Source organism: Sus scrofa, chromosome X (genome assembly GCF_054392235.1).
Source record: "Sus scrofa isolate SSC_HxYL_T2T_F1_AM1 chromosome X, Sscrofa_HxYL_maternal_Yorkshire_Landrace_v2.0, whole genome shotgun sequence".
NCBI lineage: Eukaryota > Metazoa > Chordata > Mammalia > Artiodactyla > Suidae > Sus > Sus scrofa.
Window position 1 is genome coordinate 85,116,520 of NC_139401.1, and position 24,702 is coordinate 85,141,221.

A 24,702-nucleotide genomic window follows, 5' to 3' on the forward strand; every position below is an offset into this window, starting at 1 on the left:
TCCTAATCCCATTTCCAAGAATGTTGGGAATTTGATAGTTAGCCTGTAAATGATTCACCTAGGTGACACCAATATTATTTCTGAGCATTTGTACATTCTGGGATTTTGACTGATTTGAGCTAAAAACAAGAAATGCAGATTATAGGATGAATTTTCTAATGCTTTGAAAAATTTAATGATAAAAATACTTGAAATATATTACTTATGTCTTCACTGAAAATTAAAATATCTCAACAGTTAAGCATTGTAGTGGAAGCAACTGTAAATTAGTCTCACACTAAACAGGCCTATTTTATATACAATGATTTTTTTTGTCTTTTTTTCCTTTTAGGGCCGCACCCATGGCATATGGAAGTTGCAAGGCTAGGAGTCTAATTGGAGCTGTAGCCTCAGGCCTATGCCAGAGCCAAAGCAACACCAGATCCGAGCTTCATCTGTGACCTACACCACAGCTCACAGCAATGCTCAATCTTTAACCCCTGAGCAAGGCCAGGGATCGAACCCGCAACCTCATGGTTCCTAATTGGATTCATTTCTGCTGTGCCATGATGGGAACTCCCCTACAATGATTTTTTATGTGTTAAGTATTATCTTGACTTTAAGTTAGATATAATAGCTAATTGTAGATAAATGTCTACAATGTAACATTTCCTGTTTTTCAGGTCTTACATTTTTAAAAAAGTTTGTAATCATAAATGTTTATATCTTGGAGTGGCTGAAAATATATTAACAACTATAAATAAGTTTTGGAATTAAATAAAGTTTAACTATAACTAAATGAGTTTATAGTTTCTCAGAGAGAGAACAGTCAAATGCAGCTTTGCTGGACTGATAAAATTATCTCACTCTGTCCTCACATGGTGGAAGGGGAGAAGGAGGTCTCTAGGGCTGCTTTTCTAAGGACACTAATCCCATTAATGAAAGATCCATCCTTATAACCTAATCACTTCCTGAAGGCTGCACCTCCAAATGCCATTATGTTGATTAGGATTAAACATATGAATTTTTAGAGGACATAAGCAGACTATAGCAATGATCTTCAAATGTTTTCATATTTCTACCTAAAGAAATGGCTGACTGTTAAACTGAACTTGTGAAAATATATGCATTCTGTCATGGAAATTTCTAGTACCTAATTAATTACATGTGCCCTTTGATATGTATAAATTTCTTAATCATCTCTAAATTGCACCTTTTATACTACTAGTAGTTAAGTGTTTTGGTTGATCTATTGCTGTATGGCAAACTATCATTAATCTTTGGAGCATAAAACAAAAATCAGTTGTACTTTACATTTTCTAGTTCAGGAATTTACGTAGTAATAGGAGAGATTGCTCTCTCTGCTCCACCATAACTGGTATCTCAAGGTGGCTCAAATGTCTGGAGATGGCTGGGATAGATGGCTCCAAATGAGGCCATAAGCTCTGAAGTTAAGAATAGATTCTTCATATATACGCTTGCTACCTGAATAGCTGGGCCTCTCTGGTTATTATACTTTCTTTCTAGAGAGTCCGTCCACGTGGCCAGCTTGAGCTTCCTCACAGTATGGCAGTCTCCCAGTAGTCAGACAAGGAAGCTGAGTTTCCTAAATGAATATTCTAAGGGAGCAAGGTAGAAGCTGCAAGGTTTTCTACATAGGGTCTACTCATATTTATTGTGGTAGAGAAGTCCATAAGGGTCTGAATACCAAGAGGTGAGGTCTGTTATCAGGGCTAATTGTGGTGACTAGTTCACATATAGTAATGCTGAAAAAAAAATCATCTACTGCTGCATCTAGTGGAATTATCACATTCCTGGATGCCATGAACCAAATGCTTTGTCTTTATATGCTGGCATGTATCTGTTTTTTATATTCTGCTATAATTACTATCAGAAAGGATATTGTTGACTTAAAAATATGTGCGACCTGAATGTTGAGAGTTAATTTTTATTTGAGGCAAAATTAGGACTTAAGCCCAGGAGACAGCATCTCAGGTAGCCCTGAGAAACTGTTCCCCTCTGAGGTGGTGAGGGAGGAGCTAGGATATATAGGAGTTTTTGCAACAAAGGGCAGGTAGTGGGAACACAAAAGAGGCCTGAACTTACTGAAATTATTTCTTTCATATGCACCTCTGCTATCAGGGCCAGTATCCTGAGTTTTCACAGCCTGTAGGACTCACCAGCTTTCACCCTTGGAGGTGACTACATTCACAAATGACCATGACATCCTTTGTTTTATATTAACTACAGCCAATGTGGCAGTATTTCAGATAGCTCTGAAATGCTGCCCCAAAGAGGAAAGGGGGAATATTCCTTACCTGGAATATCAGGATATGATATAGGTGAGGGGAAGGTGCATGCAGCCATACACACATTTTACAAAATGTGTTTTCTGCCGAAGGTTGCAAGAAGCAGACATCACCATGAAGAATTTTAGTGTTTTTCTAGATATGAGGAGATGCAAGAATTGGACACATAAACTCTTCTAAAAATCTCCAACTATCTGAAGACCTGTTCTAGTTTTTCCAGATTTTCACCCTGAGTTCTGCTTAGGGGGTGCTGCAGGTCAGGTTGGTAGCTGCAGTGGCTCATTTAATCCATGTAGAGCCTAATGGCAAGTGCCAAAGTTCAATTCACAATACCTATAGTTTGCTTTTATAATTATCAACTGTTTTCCATCGTGTGATTATTTTTTATTTTTTAGAGTATAGAATTGATTTAAATGAATTCCAATTCAAAATCCTGCCCCTAAGATTCTTTGAAAAGATGATTTGTACCTTTAATTCATAAGCTTACATGATTGAATAAATTTGAATTATTATTTACTGTTTCACCCTGCCAGAATCTTACAGATACAGAAATAAAGTTTTGTTATATTTATTCATGCTTATTATTCAAAAAATGAATTGTTGTCAAATTATAGTTAAATAAAGCCATGTTCAAATGATAATCAGAATTTCCAATTTACTCAAATGTCTACATAGGTGACAGCCTCTTGCTTTAGAAGAAGTTGACTTTTTTTCTGCAACTGAATGTGCCTTGTTTAAAAATATAATAAAAGCAATTCTGCTGCTAGGTGAAGCAGGTTTGAACACAGAGCTGACTATTCACAAAAGCCTGAAATTGTTCACAACTCAAGATAATGTTACTGTGACTTCACTAGATAGCTAAAATAATACATTTTCTAAATTGGATGCATTAAGCAAATATTCAGATCATAGCTGAAACCCTGTAATTTTCTGTCTTCCTTTCAGTCCCAGCGGCGTGTCACATTTCACCTACCAGAAGGCTCTCAGGAAAGCAGCAGTGATGGCGGACTGGGAGACCATGATACAGGCAGCCTTCCCAGCACATCCCATGCCTTGCCCCTTGGCTATCCTCAGGAGGAGTACTTTGATCATGCTGCACCCAACAATCGCACTGAAGGGGATGGCAACTCTGATCCTGAATCTGGTAAGTGATACATCCCTAGTCCTGCTGTATGAATGGCTTATTGTATTTGCAAGTCAAACAGTTGTAGCCATAGTAACACTTGCCGTTTAATTATCCTAGGAAAACATTTTTTAGAAGGTAAAAATACAGAATCAGGTGGAAGGCATATATGCAGCAGTTAGTTTATAATTTTTGAAATATGTGATCATATCTACTTTGAAATTTATTATGAAATTTAATATAGTCATTTTGTTTATGCATAGATAGAATTTTCTATTTACCTATACATATATATGTATTTATATGTAGATAATCAGTAGCTTTATTTTATTCATTTACTTGTGCACTAATAAACTATTTTTATAATCCATATAAATTATTTTTAAGATTTAATTTTTAATAGAGATAAGAACCATAGAAAATTAATTCTTTTTTTTGAGTAAATAAGTGATCCTGACTCCAATGTAAAGGAATTGGTCTGAGGTTTTCAATAATGTGTTGAAACCACATACCTTAAGCCAGGTTACTGTTTAGAAAGACATTCAGATTTGGTCTCCAGACTGAAAGCATAAAGGCTATATTTTACACAATCCAAAGATCTTGAACTCTTAAAAAGGATCATGAATTTGATACTAAATAGAGAACTCCATTAAATTTGTATCTTAAATATCCCTACTTCATAATTTTAGGAAATACAAATTTGATAAGGTTTACATATCTCAGAAGATTCTTGTATTCAAAGAATTATAATTTGCCTCAGATATGCTTTATGTACATAAACCTGTGTAAGTCCAAAAGAGCATACCACATATGTGATAGAGAAGAGCCATAGGTATCTAAAAATATATGAAAAAAATGGATCAAATAACTAATATAAACATATAAAATAAATTCACATTAAATAGACATTTTAAAAAGCTATTTTGAGCATAAGGGATTGTGTGAATATATAATTTAAATAAACATCTAGTTTTAAAAACAAAATGTCTTCCCCATCATTGTGTTCTAACCCCCTACCGTTAGAAAACTCAAAAAAAAAAAAAGGGAAAGATATAGATTAAACATCAGGAGGTAATCAAAGACTAAACATACAAAAGCAATGACAGTATAACAACATTTTTCTTTCTTACAAATAAGACACTGGATATTAAAGTTGTTTTCAATATGCACATTTTAGAGACTTTTTAGAAGTCCTAAACACCTATCTCTATATTCAATTTTATACTTAAAGCAATTTATCTGTGTTAATTCTGAGAATGAAAAATTCTATAATATGCAACACTAATCTACCTTTAATTTACTTATGTACAACATGACATAATGACTTCTGATAGAAATACATAACTGTGACTATATCTGTTGGGAGAGGGTGGCTAATATTGTTCATAGCAAAAAAAAAATAAAATAAACATTAACCCATAAATATTGTTAGATTTGTATGAAAATGGATATTCCTTTAATTATCCTTCTCTCACTAAATCAGAAACTTCCTTCTAAACCATATTCCAAGAGAATTCTGTCCATTTTGGACAATAATAGGACCTTAGTAAAGAACCTTAATACAAGTACAGTAAGCACAATATTTCACTTTAAATAAAATTCTATTATCTTATTTTAAATTGTTATTTCCCCAATACAATTTTTTTTCTACTGTATAGCATGATGACACAGTTACATATACATGTACACATTCTACTTTTGCACATTATCATGCTCCATTATAAGTGACTAGACATATTTCACAGTGCTACACAGCAGGATCTCATTGCTAATCCATTCCACAAGCAATAGTCTACATCTATTAATGCCAAGCTCCCCATCCACCACACTCCCTCCCCCTCCCCCTTGGCAATCACAAATCTATTCTCCAAGTCCATAATTTTCTTTTCTGTGGAAAGGTTCATTTGTACCATATATTAGATTCCACATACAAGTGATATCACATGGTATTTGTCTTTCTCTTTCTGACTTACTTCACTCAGGATGAGAGTCTCTAGTTCCACCCATGTTGCTACAAATGGCATTATTTTGTTCTTTTTTATGGCTGAGTAGTATTCCATTGTGTGTATATACCACATCTTCTGAATCCAATTGTCTGTCAATTTATATAATTTGGGTTGTTTCCATGTCTTGGCTATTGTGAATAGTGCTGCAATGAACATGCGGGTGCATGTGTCTTTTTCAAGGAAAGTTTTGTCTGGATATATGCCCAAGAGTGGGATGGCTGGGTCATATGGTAGTTCTATGTGTAGTTTTCTAAGGTACCTCCATACCGTTCTCCATAGTGGTTGTACCAGCTTACATTCCCACCAAGAGTGCGGGAGGGTTCCCTTTTCTCCACACCCCCTCCAGCACTTGTTATTTGTGGACTTATTGATGATGGCCATTCTGACTGGTGTGAGGTGGTATCTTGTGGTAGTTTTGATTTGCATTTCGCTAATAATCAGGGATGTTGAGCATTTTTTCATGTGCTTGTTGGCCATCTGCACGTCTTTAGAAAAATGTCTACTCAGGTCTTTTGCCCAATTTTCAATTGGATTGTTGTCTTTTTTGCTGTTGAGTTGTGTAAGTTGCTTGTATGTTCCAGAGATTAGGCCCTTGTCAGTTGCATCATTTGAAACTATTTTCTCCCATTCTGTAAGTTGTCTTTTTGTTTTCTTTTTGGTTTCCTTTGCTATGCAAAAGCTTGTCAGTTTGATTAGGTCCCATTGGCTTATTTTTCTCTTATTTCTGTTGCTTTGGGAGACTGGCCTGAAAAAATATTCATAAGGCTGATGTCAGAGAGTGTTTTGCCTATGTTCTCTTTCAGGAGTTTGATGGTGTCTTGTCTTATATATGTCTTTCATCCATTTTGAGTTTATTTTCAACATACACAAATCAATCAATGTCATACACCACATTAACAAAAGTCAAAAACTACATGATCATCTCAATAGATGCAGAAAAAGCATTTGACAAAATGCAACATCCACTCATGATAAAAACTCTTACCAAAGTGGGTAGAGAGGGAACATACCTTAACATAATAAAAGCCATTCACGACAAGCCCACAGCAAATATAGTACTCAATGGAGAAAAGCTGAAAGCCTTCCCATTAAAATCTGGAAGAAGACAAGGATACCCACTCTCACCACTCTCATTCAACACAGTATTGGAAGTCATAGACACAGCAATCAGATAAACAAAAGAAATAAAAGACATCCAAACTGGAAGAGAAGAGGTAAAATTGTCACTGTATGCAGATGACATGATACTATATATAGAAAACCCTAAGGACTCAACCCAAAAACTCCTTGAACTGATCAATAAATTCAGCAAAGTAGCAGCATATAAGATTAACATTCAGAAGTCAGTTGCATTTCTATATACCAATGAAATATTAGAAAAGGATACAAAAATACAACACCTTTTAAAATTGCACCCCAAAAAATCAAATACCTGGGAATACTCCTGACCAAGGAGGTAAAGGACCTATATGCCGAGAACTATAAAACATTAATCAAGGAAATTAAAGAAGATGTAAGGAAACATAAAGATATTCCATGCTCCTGGGTTGGGAATAATTAATATTGTAAAAAAGGCCATACTCACCAATGCAATCTACAGATTCAATGCAATCCTTATCAAATTACCTATGACATTTCTCACAGAACTAGAGCAAACAGTCCAAAAATCTACATGGAACCACAAAAGACCCAGAATTGCCAAAGCAATCCTGAGGAACAAAGACCAAGCAGGAGGCATAACTCTCCTAGACTTCAGGTAATATTACAAAGCTACAGTCATCAAGACAGTGTGGTACTGGTACCAAAACAGACAGACAGACGAATGGAACAGTATAGAGAACCCAGAAATAAACGCAGATACCTATGGTCAATTAATCTTTGACAAAGGAAGCAAGAATATAAAATGGGAAAAAGACAGTCTTTTCAGCAAGTGGTGCTGGGAAACCTGGACAGCAGAATGCAAATCAATGAAATTAGAGCACAACCTCACACCATACATGAAAATTCTATTATCTTAATGTGGCATACCAGTGAGATTTTTAACATATGCATGTGTGTTCTGTTTTGACTAAAAGGAAAAAAAAATAGCTGATGCAAAATTTGCCATAGCAAAATAATCTCTTTAGGCTATTACAGATTATAAGGTACTTTGATTCTTTAAAAAGAAGCCCTATAGCTCTGAAATAGTACATAATAATGGGTTTTGTGATATGGAGCCAATAAACCATGCAGTGTTAGTCAATAGCACTACAAATAAGAATGTAAACTGTTAGAGGAAATAAATGTGTTCCTTAAGCAATAGAATTAATTTATGCAGTGCTCATTTCATATTTTTAAATGCATTACATCTTCAGTCTGCTTTCTTTCATGCTAATGAATCACCCAAAATAATACATAGTTCTGGAAATTCTTTGTAAGTTCACAAAAATGGATAGAAATGCAACTTTTATGAATAAGATTTTCTCCAAAAGTTTCTAGAGGGATTTATTAATACTAGTTTAAAATATAGTTCCCAGGTTGATAAAAATCTTCTGATTAGATGAAGAAATTATATTATCCATTCTCTTGAGTCTTTTGTCAAGAATATTAACTTTCCTTTTAAAGATAAAGAAGAAACAAGCAAACTCAGTCCAATTATTTCTCCTTCAGAAAGCAGGTTTAGTAAAACATTCTATCTCATTCCATTTCAAGGCTCTTTAAATTTTTAAATTTCACAGTGGCAATCTCCTGACTTTAGCCTTTGGTATGAGGGTTGCTTAATGCCATTCAATGAAGTTTTTTTTTTCCTCGGTTAATAACCTACGTCCCAGAGCTTTGCTCCTATCATAACCTCTTCAAATTCTATGTACCATTTCAAAGGCACACTGTTCTTTGAAGCTAGCTAATTAGGTAAAAACATAAACAGAAATCCAGCCCATAAGTAGCATTATTGGTTGATGCTGGGTTACTGTGAATGCTGTCATCACAGGTTAAGTCTTTGCATTTTCAGAGAATCTTGTGGCAACACATAAGACTGTGGCCCTAGTAGACAATAGAGTGTGACTGTGTACTGCTGAGAATTTTATATGTCAAGCTATTTTTTTAAGTGAAAGCAGGTTTATTGAGAAAGATTCCCATGCCATAGACAGAGGGTGGGCCATCTCAGAAGATGAGAGTGAGATATAGTATTAATTGAGAGATCTGAGGACAGTGTGATCCTATTGGGACTACTCTAAACACACTAAATTACACATAGCCCTGTGTTCATACCTATTTATTTACAAGCAGCATCAGGCAAAATATAATTTAGGAAGAGAAGACTTAAAAATACTTCCCAACTTTCTTTTGTAAAACATGGCTCTGATATAATAATTCAGACAATATTCTGAGACACATGGAAATATTAGCCAGGGTCTACCATGTTAAACTTCAGAGATTTCTGTGTAGTTCATACACATGAAGTCAGAATGTGTGTACTTGTTTTCCCTTAGATACTCCATTTCTACTCTCCCACAATGGGTAAGATGGCATAAAAAGGGTAACTACTTCTAACTTTGTAATCATCTGCTGGCATATTATGATTTGACAGATCATAGACAACATCCATGTTTCTTTGGAAGATAAATGGTGAAAAAAAAAGTTACTAAAGAGATTCACATCAGTCTTCAGTTAATAGTCCATTTTCAGAGAAAATCCTCCTAAATGAAGAGGAAAAAAAAACTTCATTTAACCCGTGTTTTAATGTTTTTCAACTGCAAAAGTTACATCCTCTGCATTTTTGGAAACTTATTCATTGGATGTGGTCATTTCACACATGATGTCACTCTATCTGAAAGTGTTATAGTTGATCTAGAATCTAAAACTTGAACTTAAAGTAACAAAATATGTGTAAAATTTCATCAAATTAAAAAAATATTCTGTAAGGTTTTGCTTTTGCTTTATTCATTTCTCTGACGCAAAATTAAAAAAAAATAGAATTCCAAGAGCACTTAGGGCTAAAGAATTTCTATATTTAAAATAAAGAGGAATATATTTTATCATTAATTTAAAAATGATGAATCTCTCTGTTAGCATATCTCTTAGGTTAACACATCTCTTTGACATTCATTTTTCTTTCACTAGATCAGGTTTGCTAAGCACTCTAATGTGGTACTAATTAATTCACAAAAAAGGAAGTGATTAATCTTTCCCTGACAACACATTTTGATTGATCCTTTACCAGTAATCTAATTAATTGGTATAGAAAGTGAGAGACTAGTTTGATTGACTAGAGTACTATTCAGAGAAATGCCAAATTGTCTTGTTCTGCTGAGACTCTTGACATGAATAACACTATGGTATATATTAGTTGAATGTTTGATTGGTTGAATATCTAATTCTAAATGTAGAAATTGGTAAAATTAAAAAAAAACTAAGAACATTTAAAAGGATCATCTAATAATGGATCATTAAAACCCAGCCCTTTATAATTAAAAGCATTTTGAGTCAGATATCTAAAGACAAAATGAAACTACTCAAGTATTTTTTTCAGGCAAATATGATAAACTAGCACCGTGTTAATTATTCATCTGAAAAATTCAATGAAATAATACCATTCAGATGGTTAGAAAGAAGAGTAATAATGGTTTATATATTTTAGGGGTCAGTAGCCCTTACTTTTCCAGAAGATGTTACAGAAATTCATCTAAATCTACAATTTAGCAAATATTACTCATATAAAGGTTAGTTACTTTTGCTGTTGCCAAATACCCAGGAACTTTGACTTCATAAGCCCTCCAATATTTTTTAATGCGTTTTTGAGGGAAGCCACACATCCATTCCTATATTACAACAAAATAAAATCGAATGCCATCATTTTGTTAAATAAGAAATGTGTTTAATCTAAGAAAGAGAAGTTATGCTCCTTTTAATGGTTAATTATCCACCCAGGCCAATTTTGTCTCTGCTGGCTAGGTATTTGAAAGATAGTTTTCTAAAACTGTGCTCATTCTTAGCCCATATAGGAGTGTCATTCCAGGGAGGGAAAAGTAAAATAATTTGAATCAACTCAAGAAACCTGAAATCATCAGTTTTGAAAGATAAATCATCCAGCATTTCTAAGGCGTGACATTACCAACTATCAATTCTATTAATTACGCCCCACTTGGAGAAAGGGACTGAACTCAATGCTCCTGGATTCTGAAGGTATAAGACAAATGCCTGCTAACTTTCAGTGCCTTGCCAGTAGACAACAACTTATAGCTTTATACTTCTATTGAAATTAAAAAAAAAATCCTTCACATAGAGTAATCTTTTTTTTAAGCTACCAATAACATCAAAGTCACTTTTATTCATTCTCACAATCACTTCGGTCATGAATACTGCCTGTGACTTCTTGCTTATTTTAGTCCCTGATGTATTATGTAAATAATAGAGTATATAAATAGATGAGAAAGAATGGTTCCACCCAAGAATTCAGCTGTCTGCCATTGCTTGGGAAAGAATAAGGCACACTTGATAGTAGTCTGTATACTAAATGAGCTTAGGCAGATAAAAACAGTTATCTAGTGGCAGATGCTCTGTAATATGTATTAATTTTACCCCTTCAACTGACAGGCCTTTGAAAAGTCAATTTTTTTTTTCTGTTCAAATTTAGGAAAGCTAAAATATATACCATAATAAGAAAATGGGTGAAACAAATCTTATACTATCCTATCATATCAAACTTTCCTATGGAGGAAATGCAATCACCATACAGACCAATCGAAAAATGACATCTCATTTGGAATATCTAGGCTTTGTGAAGGCAATGAAGGATTTATACTAGGGATGATCTTAAAAAATAAAAGTCACAAAAGTCACAGATCAAAATGAAAAGTGTACATCTAAAGTTGGAAATTTGAAGACATTTACAGGATTCCATTTGGGTGAGAGCCACTAAGATGAGTGTATCTTTAGTATCTTATATATAATATGGATTAGATAGAAGTTTATCACTCAAAAGCAGGCCACTCTAAGTAAAGCAATCTCTTATCTTGTCTTTTCTGTTTGAAAATGACAAGCACTAGGGGCTTGGCACAAGCTGCCAATTGAAAGCCAATGCCATTAGGTCTGGAATGTCAGTACGCTTGAAAAACCACCTTCAGTGACATAGAAAATGTGGCCTTATCTTCACAATAAGCCTTCCTTTGCATCTAAATTTTTATTAAGCTACCTACACCATATAATAAATTCATTTGACATTTATATTTATATTATATATGAGCCATGAGGTAGTTCTTTTTATGACCTTCTTCTGTCTTTCTTCTACTTCTTTTACTCTCACTTCTCACTTCTCTTTGCCTATAAGACAAGTATGTTTGCCATTTGTTCTTTTTTGTAGTTCTTTGAAAGATAATACAATCAACTTTTGGGTGACTTGGCCTGTTTAGAAGAGTTAGCCACATACTGATTTCTTATTTTAAAATAATTTATAGATTTTAATGAATGAGAAACATTATAGTAATATGTTTTGTCCCCACAACACTTTTAAGTTGCACAGTAACTTGCAGTTCTTATAACAGCTTTCATCAACAGAACACTCAACGGCTAGTGAGTATATCAAGGAAATCATTAAATAATGAATAATTATAGATAGGTTGTCTTACCATGATTTCTGTAATTTGTCAATTTACAACTTTATTGAATGATGAAGATTCCCAACAGAGAATAAAGTGACAGTGTTTGTTGAACCAATTTTTTCCCCTATTTTAATCAATAATTTCAGTAATTGTAGTCCCAGTTCCACTAAAATAAAAACAAAGTAAATAATTGCCTGGCACCTTATTTCTATCAATCTTATGTTGGAAAAAATTGCAGGTTACATTAAAAAGTTCTTCTAAGTGGTATAGGTGAAATTAGCCTTTATAAATTTATCATTTTTCTCAGAAATGTCTTCCCCTATTATGTGCATAGCTCTTAAAAGCAATGAGAAAGTGGATGATTTTTAATATTGTTTTGGGTGAGTTCCTATTGTGGCTCAATGGGTTAAGGGTCTATTGTCTCTGTGAGATGCGTGTTCAATCCATGGCCTCACTGAGTGGGTTAAAGATATGGCATTGCTACAAGCTGTGGCATAGTCACAGATGCAGCTTGGATAGGGCATTGCTGAGGCTATGGCATAGGCCACAGCTGCAGCCTGGATTTGACCCCTGGCTCAGGAACTTCCATATGCCACAAGTGTGGCTGAAATAAATAAATAAATAACTTTGGGGTATCTATGTAAATCATACTTTACAAAAAGTTGGATGTTGACTAATAGTTTTATTTTAATAATTCATTTTGTAATTACTATTCATGAAATATTTTTACCACAGACCACAGATATCATCCTGTTTAGACCATTATTTTGCAGATTACAGGGCTCTAATTCATAATTAACTAGCTATGTGGCCTTGGACAGGCTTTTTCACCTCACTCTGTCTTTTTTTCCTTAGCTATAAAATAAGGGTATTATACTGATCTCTAAGGTCCCTTCTAGGGTCATAATTTTGCAACTATTAAAATCCCAAAATGTACATGTTCAGATTTTGGCATTTATATAGTCTTTGAATTTCAGAGCTCTAAGGGACCTTAATGCCATTTAGTCCAACTCCCTCATTATGCAAATGAGAGAATTGAGCATTAGACCTTTTAAGCAATAGCTCACTGTCCTAAACTAAAATTTAATGTTCATCACGTTCTAAACTAGAAGAGTCACTAATGTTGGTAAGCAGCTATTTTTGTAACTTAAATGAAGCAACTTGTTGAGAATAGACAAGTATAAAATTTAAATATTTACCACCCCTCCAGGGGAATGTTATAATATATACACATGTAAAATTTTTTTTCTATATGTAATGAGGCCTTGTATTAAAAATTTTTAAAGGTTCCCATTTAACATCTTCTAAAACTGAAAGACAATTTGAACAATATGGACTGATAATTTCTAAAATTATTATTACTGCTAACTAGTGAAAATTTTATAAGGAAACTGCAAACATGCTGAATGTTAATGATTGCTATGTCAGGAAAGCTAAGTAATCTTTACCATAATTATCTAACATAGATACAGTTTTGATTGTGTGTGTATGTGTGTATGTGTGTATACATACTACCTACAGAGCAAATTGGGATTAAAAATGAATTGTAGAAGGTAAATTTCCTCTGAACATGGTGAAAAGTACATAAAAAGAATCTCAAGGGAGTGAAACAAAGAATAAATATCTAAATATATCCCTCATCCATTCTGCTGAAAACCCAACTCTTCCTCCATTCCAAAATTCTTGTTAGTCTACCCTACTTCAATATCCTAGCAGAATGATGAAGTTACAATTAACAGGAAAATAAGTGATTTTGATAGATTTTGATAGTGATTTTGAATTAATAGTGTGCTGTATAGTAAAAATGTTTGGAAAAAACATTTTAATAGTCTTTTATGGACAATGATTAGAACTGGAGAGAAAAGCAGGAAAACTAAATCCTGCTAAAAAGGAGCTGCACTTTGCTGAAACTTTTAAACTACCTGAAGTTTGTCTTAACTATGAAGTCTATTTGCTTGTCTTTATACTAAATTGATGGCATGGAAGTTAAATCTCTGGATTGAGATAGTCATGTTGAAAAATACTTTTGTGTCTCAAAAACAATATTATTTTTAGAGCTCAAAATTAAATATGTAAAATGTGATTTTTTTTAAGATTTTACTCCTATTCTTTGGCTTGTCAGTGGTGCAGGACTCACTGGCACATGATTATTTTTGTTTTAATGGGCTAGTTTTCCAGAGTAGGGATCAGATCAAATTTACTCGCATGTAGATCTGTGCATGTAAATTAATCTAAAACTGAATTGCGCAATTCTTTCCTGACTGATAGTTCTATTTAAATACACCTTGCCTATCTCTTGGCAAAAATGTATGTCCTCATAATGCATAAGTACTTCTTGGCTTTGATTTGAAGGAGGAGTCGATTTTACAAAGGCATATACATGTTGTCTAAGGCCTGTTAAAGAAATGTAGCAAATTAATCTTTAATGTGGCAAATTATTTAAGACTGAGTTAAATATTAACAAGGAATTCAGGGATTCTTTGCTTAATTCAGACTCTAGTTACAAGGATGAAGAGCTGATCAGAGATGTTTTTGAAATAAGAATGCACAAAAAGCCTTCTCAGTTGTTGGATCATCATGCTTTTTATTCAGCTGTTATTGTTTAATCATTTTCTTTAGGACATCATTTTCTATAACAGGTAGTTTTACAAGTTTAGAACAATTGCAAACATTGCAATACTAATGTTTTCTAATATTTTGTCCCCTCCTCTTAATGTTGATTCTGAATTGAATTGGGCAGGAAAATGGGATATATCAAAAACTTCACACTAATATCTGTTTTTATTCAAGTAGAAAATTGGAGTTTGGAGATTCAACCAGAGTTAAGTCCAAATAATGAAATTCCAATTAAAATTGCCATCATATTGAACTATTAAGACTTCCCTTCTGAAAGAATTAGCCATTACCTTTTCGCAGAACAGCTTAGCTTCTAAAATATAATATCTGAAATCCAAAGATCTTAAACACACTGAACCCAATTCAATACCCATGTAACTCTTTGAAATATCCCCTCTGGGTTTCAAAGGCTATGAACTGTGGCTAAGCAGAAAAAAAAAACAAAAAACAAAAAAACAAAAAAACAAAACTTTCATCAAGGAAGAGCCCATAATGCTCAATAGTCTGAAGTGAATCTGTCTATACATTATCACTCAATATAGGTAAAAAGCAGATTGATTTCAGGACAGAGAGAGAACGACCACTGCATAGGTGAAACTAATCACACATTTTAAACTGAATTTTTAAGCAGTTTCAGCAATACTATTTTTGCAAAAAGAAAGAAATATTGGAGCAAATTCAAGCTAAGACCTTAAGAAAACTTGACTTTAAAAGACATTGATTTTCTTTGTTTACCACTCCCAGAAGGTTTTTCTTTTTTTTCCTGAAATTGCAGAATATTAACTCTAAGATTAAAAAAATACATTAAGATGAAGATCAGGTATGTTTTGTCCTCTCCCATTTCTGTTTTAATCTCATATCTATAAGTGAGCCTAGTAGCTGTTGTAATATGTATGATTAAATAATTAGTTATGAAGAAAAGCAATCTCTTACAATGAAACCAGGCTTCTTGGTTAGACTCTCAGTCCTGCAACTCACTAGTGATATGACATTTGGCAAGACATTTAAGGTCCCTGTGCCTCAGTTTTCCTCATCTTTAAAAGGGCAATAATAATAATGACTGTCTCATAGCATTATTGTATTAAAAAAAAGTATGTGTACATGTGTCTGAGTTTATATATATACATATTTATGGCATTTACCAGGATTTTTTTCTTGAGATAATGCACATTCTCACACAGTACTTTCCAAAGTGCAGTGTGTACACACACCACCTGGAGATCTTTTTAAAATGTAGACACAATAGTCTGGTATGGGAACCTGAGATTCTGTATTTCTAACAAGCTCCCAGGCAATGTTGATCCTGCTAGTCTGGTAACTGCACTTTGAATAGCAGATTTCGAACAAATGTGTTGAGTAGCTGACCAAAATTGAGATAGAGCAGTGCAGCAACTGGCCATGAAGTATTAAGACATTAAAATAACTCACGATGATCTGTGTAAAAGCCTCAGTGAAGGTTCTGTTATATTTTCAGATATATCAAAATTTACTGTATCGAGTTTACTTTATATACGCTTTGAGATAAGTCTTGTACTGAGTGTAGAAAAACATTCTAGACAGTTTTGAAGTGTTAGTGTATACTCACTCGATTCTTCAACCAAAAGATTTTCTCTCCTACTGTCTCTTCACACACACACACACACACACACACACACACACACACAGAAGTATACACAACATCTTATATTTCAGACAATTTCTATTTCAAAAACAAAATATTCTATTTATATGTCACCATGTCACATCATCTAGGTGAGGATAAATGCTCTTTTTATTCTAGGTGTGCAGCTCTATACAGGCTGTCCATTTCTGGGAAACTAATGAGAACAAGAAGGCAGAGTGGGCATTAGCAAAGTAGACTAGCTGCCCAGTCAACTAATCCAGTCAGCAAACATCTTATATGCACATGAAGTCATTAAGTTTCCCATTACACACAAGCTGATTAAGACTCCTTCTGGATCATTGCTAGTGTTGATCTGATTTCTGTGAGCTATTATCAGCATAGAGAAGGTGCATAAAGGAAGTCAAGAAAATGACAAGTAAATGCAAAGAGTTTTCTATTGAATGTAGGGTGCTGGGCTTTTTTTTTTTTTTTTTTGACATAACCCAAGGCATGTGAAAGTTCCCAGGCCAGGGACTGAACCCATACCACAGCAGTGACCCAAGCCACTGCAATGACAATGCTGGATCCTTAACTCAATGTGCCACAGGAGAACTCCTGGGCTGTTTTATTTGACTACTTTTGCCTGTATCCAGAATAATCTGCTTTTTGTTTATGTTGACTAAGTCATAAAAAAGAAATGTCCTGTTGTTAAAGTCCTAATAGTTTTGAGAGAATATATTTGCTTAGCAATTCAATGTGGATGTATTCTATGATAAGAACTTTAATTGGGTAACTGCTGATTATGTGTGAATTTTATTTCTTTCTTTATTTCATTGCTTACTAAAATATCCCAGTTTGGTTTGAAAGAGTGAAGAATTATTGACTGATTATTTGGTCTTGCATAGTGTTTTATTATCATCATTCATTTTCTTTGCAATCTTTCCCTGTACTCTCCCCCCTCAGTTTGTTTTAGAGGCTCTATGCCTCAAGTCTAATGGACATAAAATGAAAGGAAGTCTGTGTTTTTAGCATGCATGATGTTTTCTGAATATAGATTTTGAGGGAAATTGTAGGCAGATGTGTTTTCATCTCTCATGGTATATGGCTTTTTCTATTCCACGGTAGAAATTAAAAGCAGCCAAGTTCTATTCACCATTGTGACTTATTTGAATTAAAACTTCATAGAGCTTAAAATATATTAATTGCTTTATTTATTTAAAATTATTTTAGAATTTTTAAATTATCAGAACTTTTCCCAGAGATGAATAGCTTATGATCTTAACAGCAGCCTCAATGGTAATCAGTCAAAAGTATGATGGTCATGTTGAAATTTATAGACTGTATACTTTGCTTTGTAAGTGGGTGGGCTGATATGTTAGAAGAGATCAGTTGAGAATATGTTACTGCTAATTTGTAAATCAGGCCTACCCTCACACTCCATAGGCATAAGTGCAAATAAATATTCCTCCCCAGGGTAAGGATTGAACATAAAGCAAACAAACTCTCTCAACAGGAAGAAATAAAAAGAATGCTTGCCATTTTTATAACTTCCACCATTTCAGAGATATAAACCATCTTTAATATTATGTTTTTATTGTATAAACATGGCAGCCCCATGCTTTTGCTCCATTACGAAAGCATTTCTTAGTAAATTATATTTCTTGAATGCTCTGTACAATGGCTGTATTATATGAGGCCAAGTCATTTTATTGGAATATTTTAAGGTGATTTATTGCAAGTAAATCCATAGCAAAATACCATTTCTTTATACAAAAAAAAGTCATAGGTGAGTACAAAAATATGTTTTTAATCAATGAAATTTGATTTAAAGTATTTAATCTTGATATTAGTAAAGAAATGTTCTATATCTGGAATGCTGGATGCCCTATTAGACTTCAGCCTGTGCTGATTTATAATGAGTAATTATCTAACAAAGATAGTGTGAGACATGCATGAGAGTTCTTGAAGCCATGATTTGCAGTTTTGACAAATTACTGTAGATTAAATGATAATGCCTCATTTATATTCTTTCTCCTTTTTCTTTAATCTATATCCTTAAGCAAATATAGAAATGGCTTTTAAGAGAAATATTCATGTGCATGGAAAAGTAAATGGTCCTTAGATGGATACATAAATTAATCCTTATTGTCCTCTTTAAGTTACTCCTTCCTGTTTTTGAAGGAAAGAATAATTTTGTTATGAAGTTAATAGATACACATATACTTGGTACTGTATATTCCATGGAAAGAACATAGTTAGGGATAAGGGGATCTGAGATATAGTCTAGATTCTGTCAATAACTCTTTGTGACCTTGAAGAGGTCAGTTATTTACTTTAGGCCCTTGTTACATATTTGTAAAATAACAGGCTTGGAATAGCTCTATAGTTTTGTGGTTCAATTTTTCCCATACATAATATATTCCACTTAAGTGGCAATAAAATTCTCTACTTTTTTACTGTTATATTATCTTAATTTATTTCTGTTGAATAACAACTATCATTAATACTTGTTTTTCATCCCAAAGATTGAATTTGAACTTTCTTTTTTAGCTAACAAAATGGTATGTAGTGTTAAATATACAATAACTTCAAGATGAGGGTGAAAACCTTAAGTACCTTAAAAACTCACCAGCCAAATACCTAGGAGAATATCTTACTCACCGGCTTAAGCCTTAACTGGTAGACAAAAAGATGTGATATAACTTTAAGAAATATTAGAGAAAATAAAGGAAATATTTTCAGAGATCAAAGGCAGCCATACAACTTTTTTTTTTTTAATATCATTGAACTATGGTACTATACATGTTGACTTCTTGTAAGTAATTCATAGGTACTGAATCAATCATGTATAAATTTAGGAAGATAGAACATTTCCTAGAGAATTCTGATAAATGTTAGGGTGCTTGCAGTAAAAAGTATTACCTAAGGAAAACCATTATAACTGAAAAATATTTATTTTTTCCATTTTAACACTTAAAAGGTAACTTAACCTATCAAAATTATTTTTCATGTAATAATTAATTCACAAATACAGGTGACACTCTGGTGCGGCTTTAAGAATGGAGGGAGGAGTTGGTAAAATATTAATTGTCTACATTTATTATCTGACAAATAGAATGGGCTCATGAAGGACACTATTCCACCATTGCCCACTGCCTTCTTGACTTTTATGTTTTTATCCTGTGGTTATTTTGACCACACAGCTTTCCTTAGATCTTCACTTAATAACACCAAATTTCACAATTTGCTTCTTAGGCACATATAAGATGATATACATGTGCCTTCATATAATTTTGGCAAATGTGTTTCATTCAGCGTTTTTTTTGTTGTTGTTGTTGTTTTTTGTTTGTTTGTTTTTTTCATTAGTTGGAGAAAATATTACCTAGCTAAATATTGGGATGAAAAATATACACTTTTCTCCCTATAAACCTGCTGAGGGCTTATGCTTTTTATGGGTTAATGATAAGCCTTACCTCCCACCTGTGGGTTGGTGAATAGAGATTTTTATTTCACTAGATTTCATTTGGGTAGGAAGGGATGATGTATGTAGTTAAAGACAAAGTTAATTATACACTGCTTTCTTTTTTAATATACCATGAAATAATCAGTTTATTCAGCACAGGCCTAGTAATAATGTTTAATGATTGTATTTTTGTTAGAGGATATAGTACAGATAAGAGAAAGTAACGAATACCCTTGCGTAAATATAGTTTCTCACTGGGAGCAATTAGGTACTCTTTACAACACAAATACACACACATATTTTTTTTTCAATTATGTTTTATATTTTGTGTTATCTCTGGAAAGATATACTTAAAGAGCCCATGAAAATATTATATTAAAGACTTATATTGGATATATGACATAATACTGAAGCCAAGTAACTTTAATATATTTTAAAATCCATTAAAATAGTTTCTAAGTAATCAGACACATACAATATGATCCAAGAACTTCTATTTTGTTCTCAGGCCATTAATGTGATGAAGTTAGGTTGAATTCTTGGTAGAGTTTCAAACACAATTTCTGATACCCTTAATACTTACCATCCAAAGACTAATTCAGAGGTCACTCCCATTGTCGTCACTTTGGTTTAATGGATTATTTGTAATTTATGTACTTAAAAGTCTTGGAATTCTCTAGTGGCTCAGTGGATTAAGGATCTGACATTGTCACTGCTATGGATCTGGTTACAGCTATGGCATACTTTAATCTAAGTTAGGCTATTCATCATGTTTAAAACCCAAGGTAATCTGAAATTTTCTCTAGAAATGATGGTGGCCTTCCTGTGATAGGTTTTTTTTAAGTCTGTGAAGATTTTAGTTTGATATAATATTTTCCATTTAAAAATGTGCATTACATAATGATAGCTAGTAAGCATTATTACTTCTTGATAACTCAATATTAAACAACAAAGCCATTTTTTTCTCTGAGATTATGATTTAATTTTGATGTCAACATTACTTGAGGGGTTGATTGCTGAATGATATTTCAAAGGAATTTCAAAAATTACTAATAATGCCTTAAATGTCATTATCTATAAATTTTTTTTCTGTTCTGCTTATTTTATAACTCAGTTGAAAACTAGTGGCGGGTTTTGCATTAAAACCTACGTAACAAATATCAACAATAAATACTGTAAGAAAGAAATTCTTTGGGTAGGAAGCTGATTTGTAAAAAGAAGGATAAATAAAGGAAATAAAAATTATAGCTAAAATATGCCTTAAGAAGATCAAGCTATGGTACTGACATCTGTTTTTTGAACATTATATAAAAATTGCTTCTTCTGAGCTTCTAGATTCCCTTTTTCAATCCAAGTATTTATCGAAGGCAGTGATATAGTGGTGAATCATTTTAGTAACATATTTTATATATATAATAACAAAAACAAAGCAGCAGGTTGAAAACTAAGTGTACCAGATTTTTATAGATTATAATTAAAGGTGAATAGTGCATTTAAATCCAGGAAATCTTATGACAATGCCTTTGAGTTACTGATAATAGCTTCCAGAACAAAGTAACACATCAAAGAAATGATAAACTGTAAATCACAAATAAAATATAATGAGTCCATTTTTATCCAATTTAAGATAAAGATGACTTGGACATTTGGGCAGAAGATTGCTGTCTGTCTTGAAATAATGAAGCTTCCTCAAATCTTAGAAATTTCCCTGGCTTTTATATGAGATCAAATCAGTCTAAATTATTAATTTATATACAATCAACTTAAAAATCTATGAACCTCCTATTTATTTTGGTTCAAAACATCATGAGTTGTTGCATATTTGATACCTACCTAAGTATCTGCTTATATGCATGTGCAGAGATATGAGTGGGATATACACTGTCTATTTATTTTGTAGAATGTGAATTTGTAACTCACTTCATGTATTCCTCCCATGACTTTAAAAATAAATCTCTTCTGCTTGTTAAATCAAGCTGTAAATACCTCATTTATTCTGCTACTACAGTAACTCATAAGAAGAGAAATGTTGCTTTTCCATATTTTACCTCTGGCCTCATTTTATGCCAGTGACTGCTGATTATAAGTACTATTAGTGAAACTGAAATCAGCATGGAGCACTCAAGTTGCTTTTCAAATAAAGTTCTTGTTTCAGCATTTAGTTTCCCAAAAGGCTTTTAATCAAGGTTATGGGAAAGTCCATAAACTTTCTGCTGAATATTTAACAAGCTGGAGGTCACTGCAAACATGTCTTATCAAGGGCAAGTGAAATGAGATTGTAATCAGGAAAATAGGAGACTTGATGATAAGCAAATCTTTGTCTCATAAAATCTAACAAAAAAATCAAAGTGACTCACATTTTCACCTTTCTTTTGTGGGATTTAATTTTCTTGGTTTGAGCCATAATTTTCAAAAATGGTAAATAGGACTGAGTAATTCATTTGATTTGAATCGCTAGCTTTTCTTTAAGATGATGATTGTAATTAATTCTGCAAAATGGAAATACTAGCAGAATTTAACAAAGAAGTCTTCAAGTTTAATATTAAAAACATAATTCCTTTTGATAAAAATAAATTTATAAATGCCATGTAATATTTGTACATTTTCTAATTGACCTAACCTACTTTTACTACTAATACTTAGGTCAAAAATCTAACAAAACTATGTTTCTACCCTCAGAGGAATCAAAAGTTAAAAAAGAAAATAGAACCATATTTTAAAATACTTACATATTTCACCATTCTCAGAAATGAATGAATGAATGAATGGGCTTTCAATCTACCCTCATTGAAGTTCAAGTTACCTATATAGAGAAGTTGTCTTTAGCTGGGTCACATGGAAATGTAGAATGAAAATTTCAAATATATATATACTCTCCTAGCTAATTAACAAAAATCTATGTATGAGATTTAGCTTTCCTATACCTTCAAGTTTTAATCTACAGTAAAAATATAATACCATTTGTTGTTTATCTTCAAGTTGTATGTATAGGAGTAGGAACCTTATTCTTTTCTAAAGAGGAAGATTTTCTAAGGAAAAAAATAAGTAGCAGAAATGCAAATAGATTACAACTTCCTGTCTTTCTGGTTACGTATCTTTGGAACTCTTTTTCTAGCCGACTTCAAGTAGAATTGTGAGTAGCTAGGCCATAGATTGGTCTTTGAAATTAATCACTAAATTTTACTACTTGATCCAGTGGCTGGGTGAGGTAGGCAGATATTGGAGAATGGACATAAGTACATATAATATAGCCAGCCTGGCTTCTGCCATTTTGTCTAAGCAAATTCAAAACTGAAGAATTTTAAAGGACACAATTGATTTGTTGGGTTAGAAAAATTTTCAAATAATATTCTATTATTGCCCCAATACTTCCTATGAAGAATAGAAATGTGCATTTTAGGATGATATATAGTTGTGACTTTGAGGAAGTTATTTACTTGTGCTCCATCAAGTGTCTTCCTTTGTATAAATGTATATAATGATAATTCCTACCCCACTGGATTGCTTTCAAGATTAAATGACATAAGCATTTAGCACCATATCTGATATACTCAAAAACAACTCAGTAAGTGTTAATATTAACAGTGGATACTTTTCTAATCAGATTCAAGTAATGAACCCCCTCCACAGAATGATGAACATACATGAAATTGTCTTGCATCTGATTTCACAAATTCCATAATCCCTTTCAAGAATCAGTTGTCTTTGGCTTGATAAAGAAAGGACATAGGTTTTAGTTTACTCAGTTAGAGGAAGTCTCATTAACCATTTCGTATTCTCAGACCAGTCCACTCCAGTAAATAAATGGTCTCTCTGGTTCTTTTTTAGAAGATAATTGGAATACTGGAATTATTAAGAAATAAAGAGAATAATAAATGCCAATATATCCACTCTCATATTTTTTATTTTAATTTTTCAAATCTGATATGTGAAAAATGGTACCTGTTTTTGTTTTTATGTGCACTTCCTTGTTTACTAATAAGATTGAGTACTTTTTCAAAAATTCTTAAGTTATTACAGTTTGTTCCTTCTGAGGATTTCCTATTTAGAAATATTGCTGATTTGTCTATAATATTTTCTTATTTACTTTCAGGTTATTTATATAGTCTTAAAAACAAAACTTGCATATATGTGTATTGAATGTACCAAATTTTCCTCCCCATTTATCTTTTCTTAATGTATATTCTTTAAAAAATATATTGGTAGATATTACTGAGCTACCTAACATAAAGGATAAGCTAGTTTATGATCCCACTAAATGTGTATGAGTTTGCACTTTCTTTACACTTTTGCAGACACTGGATATTATTAGTGTGTTTAATTTTGCCAAAATGATATGTGAAAAACATCTCATTGATGTTTGAGTATAATTTTCCATATTTATGAGTGAGATAGAATATCTTACCATGTTTTAACATGTGTTCACCAGAATATTAATTTTGGCTATAAAAATTTCTCTTTATCATTATTACTTTTGTATATATTAGAGCTTTACCAATTACTTCATGTTTTTAAAAGGAAATTCTCAATTTCCCAATTATATAAAATTGGATGCATCAAAATTAATTTGCATTGTTAAACTCATACAGAAAACAGAAGAAACACCCCAAATGTTAGTGTTTGCCATAGTTTACTAGAATATATGTAATTATGAGAAATGTCTTTTTTATCAAAATTTTTACAGCATTATGTTTTATATAAATCTATATAGATTTTTATCTAGATAAAACATGTTTGGCATTAAAATATTTTTTAAAAGATTCCTGGCTAATTATATTTAAGCTAGGAAATGCCAATATTACAATGATATATTATGTACTACATACTTACGGAAGAATAGGGGAAAAAGATATCATTTACTAATTCAAAAGAAGTTTTAAAATACTTTGATAGAATTTATTTTGCTACCATGACTTCTTTGATTGTGGCTATACTTATTTTAATCATGCAGGACCAATTTGAGAGATGCTATTTACAATACCAAACACGTTTTTAGAATTAACCTAAATTATGTGTCATCAAATA

The 24,702-nt window shown here is 32.6% G+C and overlaps 1 protein-coding gene across 32 annotated transcripts in view; it reads left to right on the top strand.

Moving 5' to 3' along the window:
* Positions 1–24,702, top strand: part of PCDH11X (protocadherin 11 X-linked) — a 728,596-nt gene that overhangs the window by 501,557 nt on the left and 202,337 nt on the right. For 29 of the 32 annotated variants that reach the window (XM_085006470.1, XM_021080411.2, XM_085006456.1 and 26 more), the window contains one exon: positions 3,234–3,432. In XM_085006470.1, coding sequence (XP_084862596.1) covers positions 3,234–3,432 — 199 coding nt within the window. Of the gene's footprint in view, positions 1–3,233; positions 7,322–24,702 lie in introns of those variants that run through there. The other 3 variants (XM_085006465.1, XM_085006473.1, XM_085006466.1) reach the window with 1 other exon arrangement.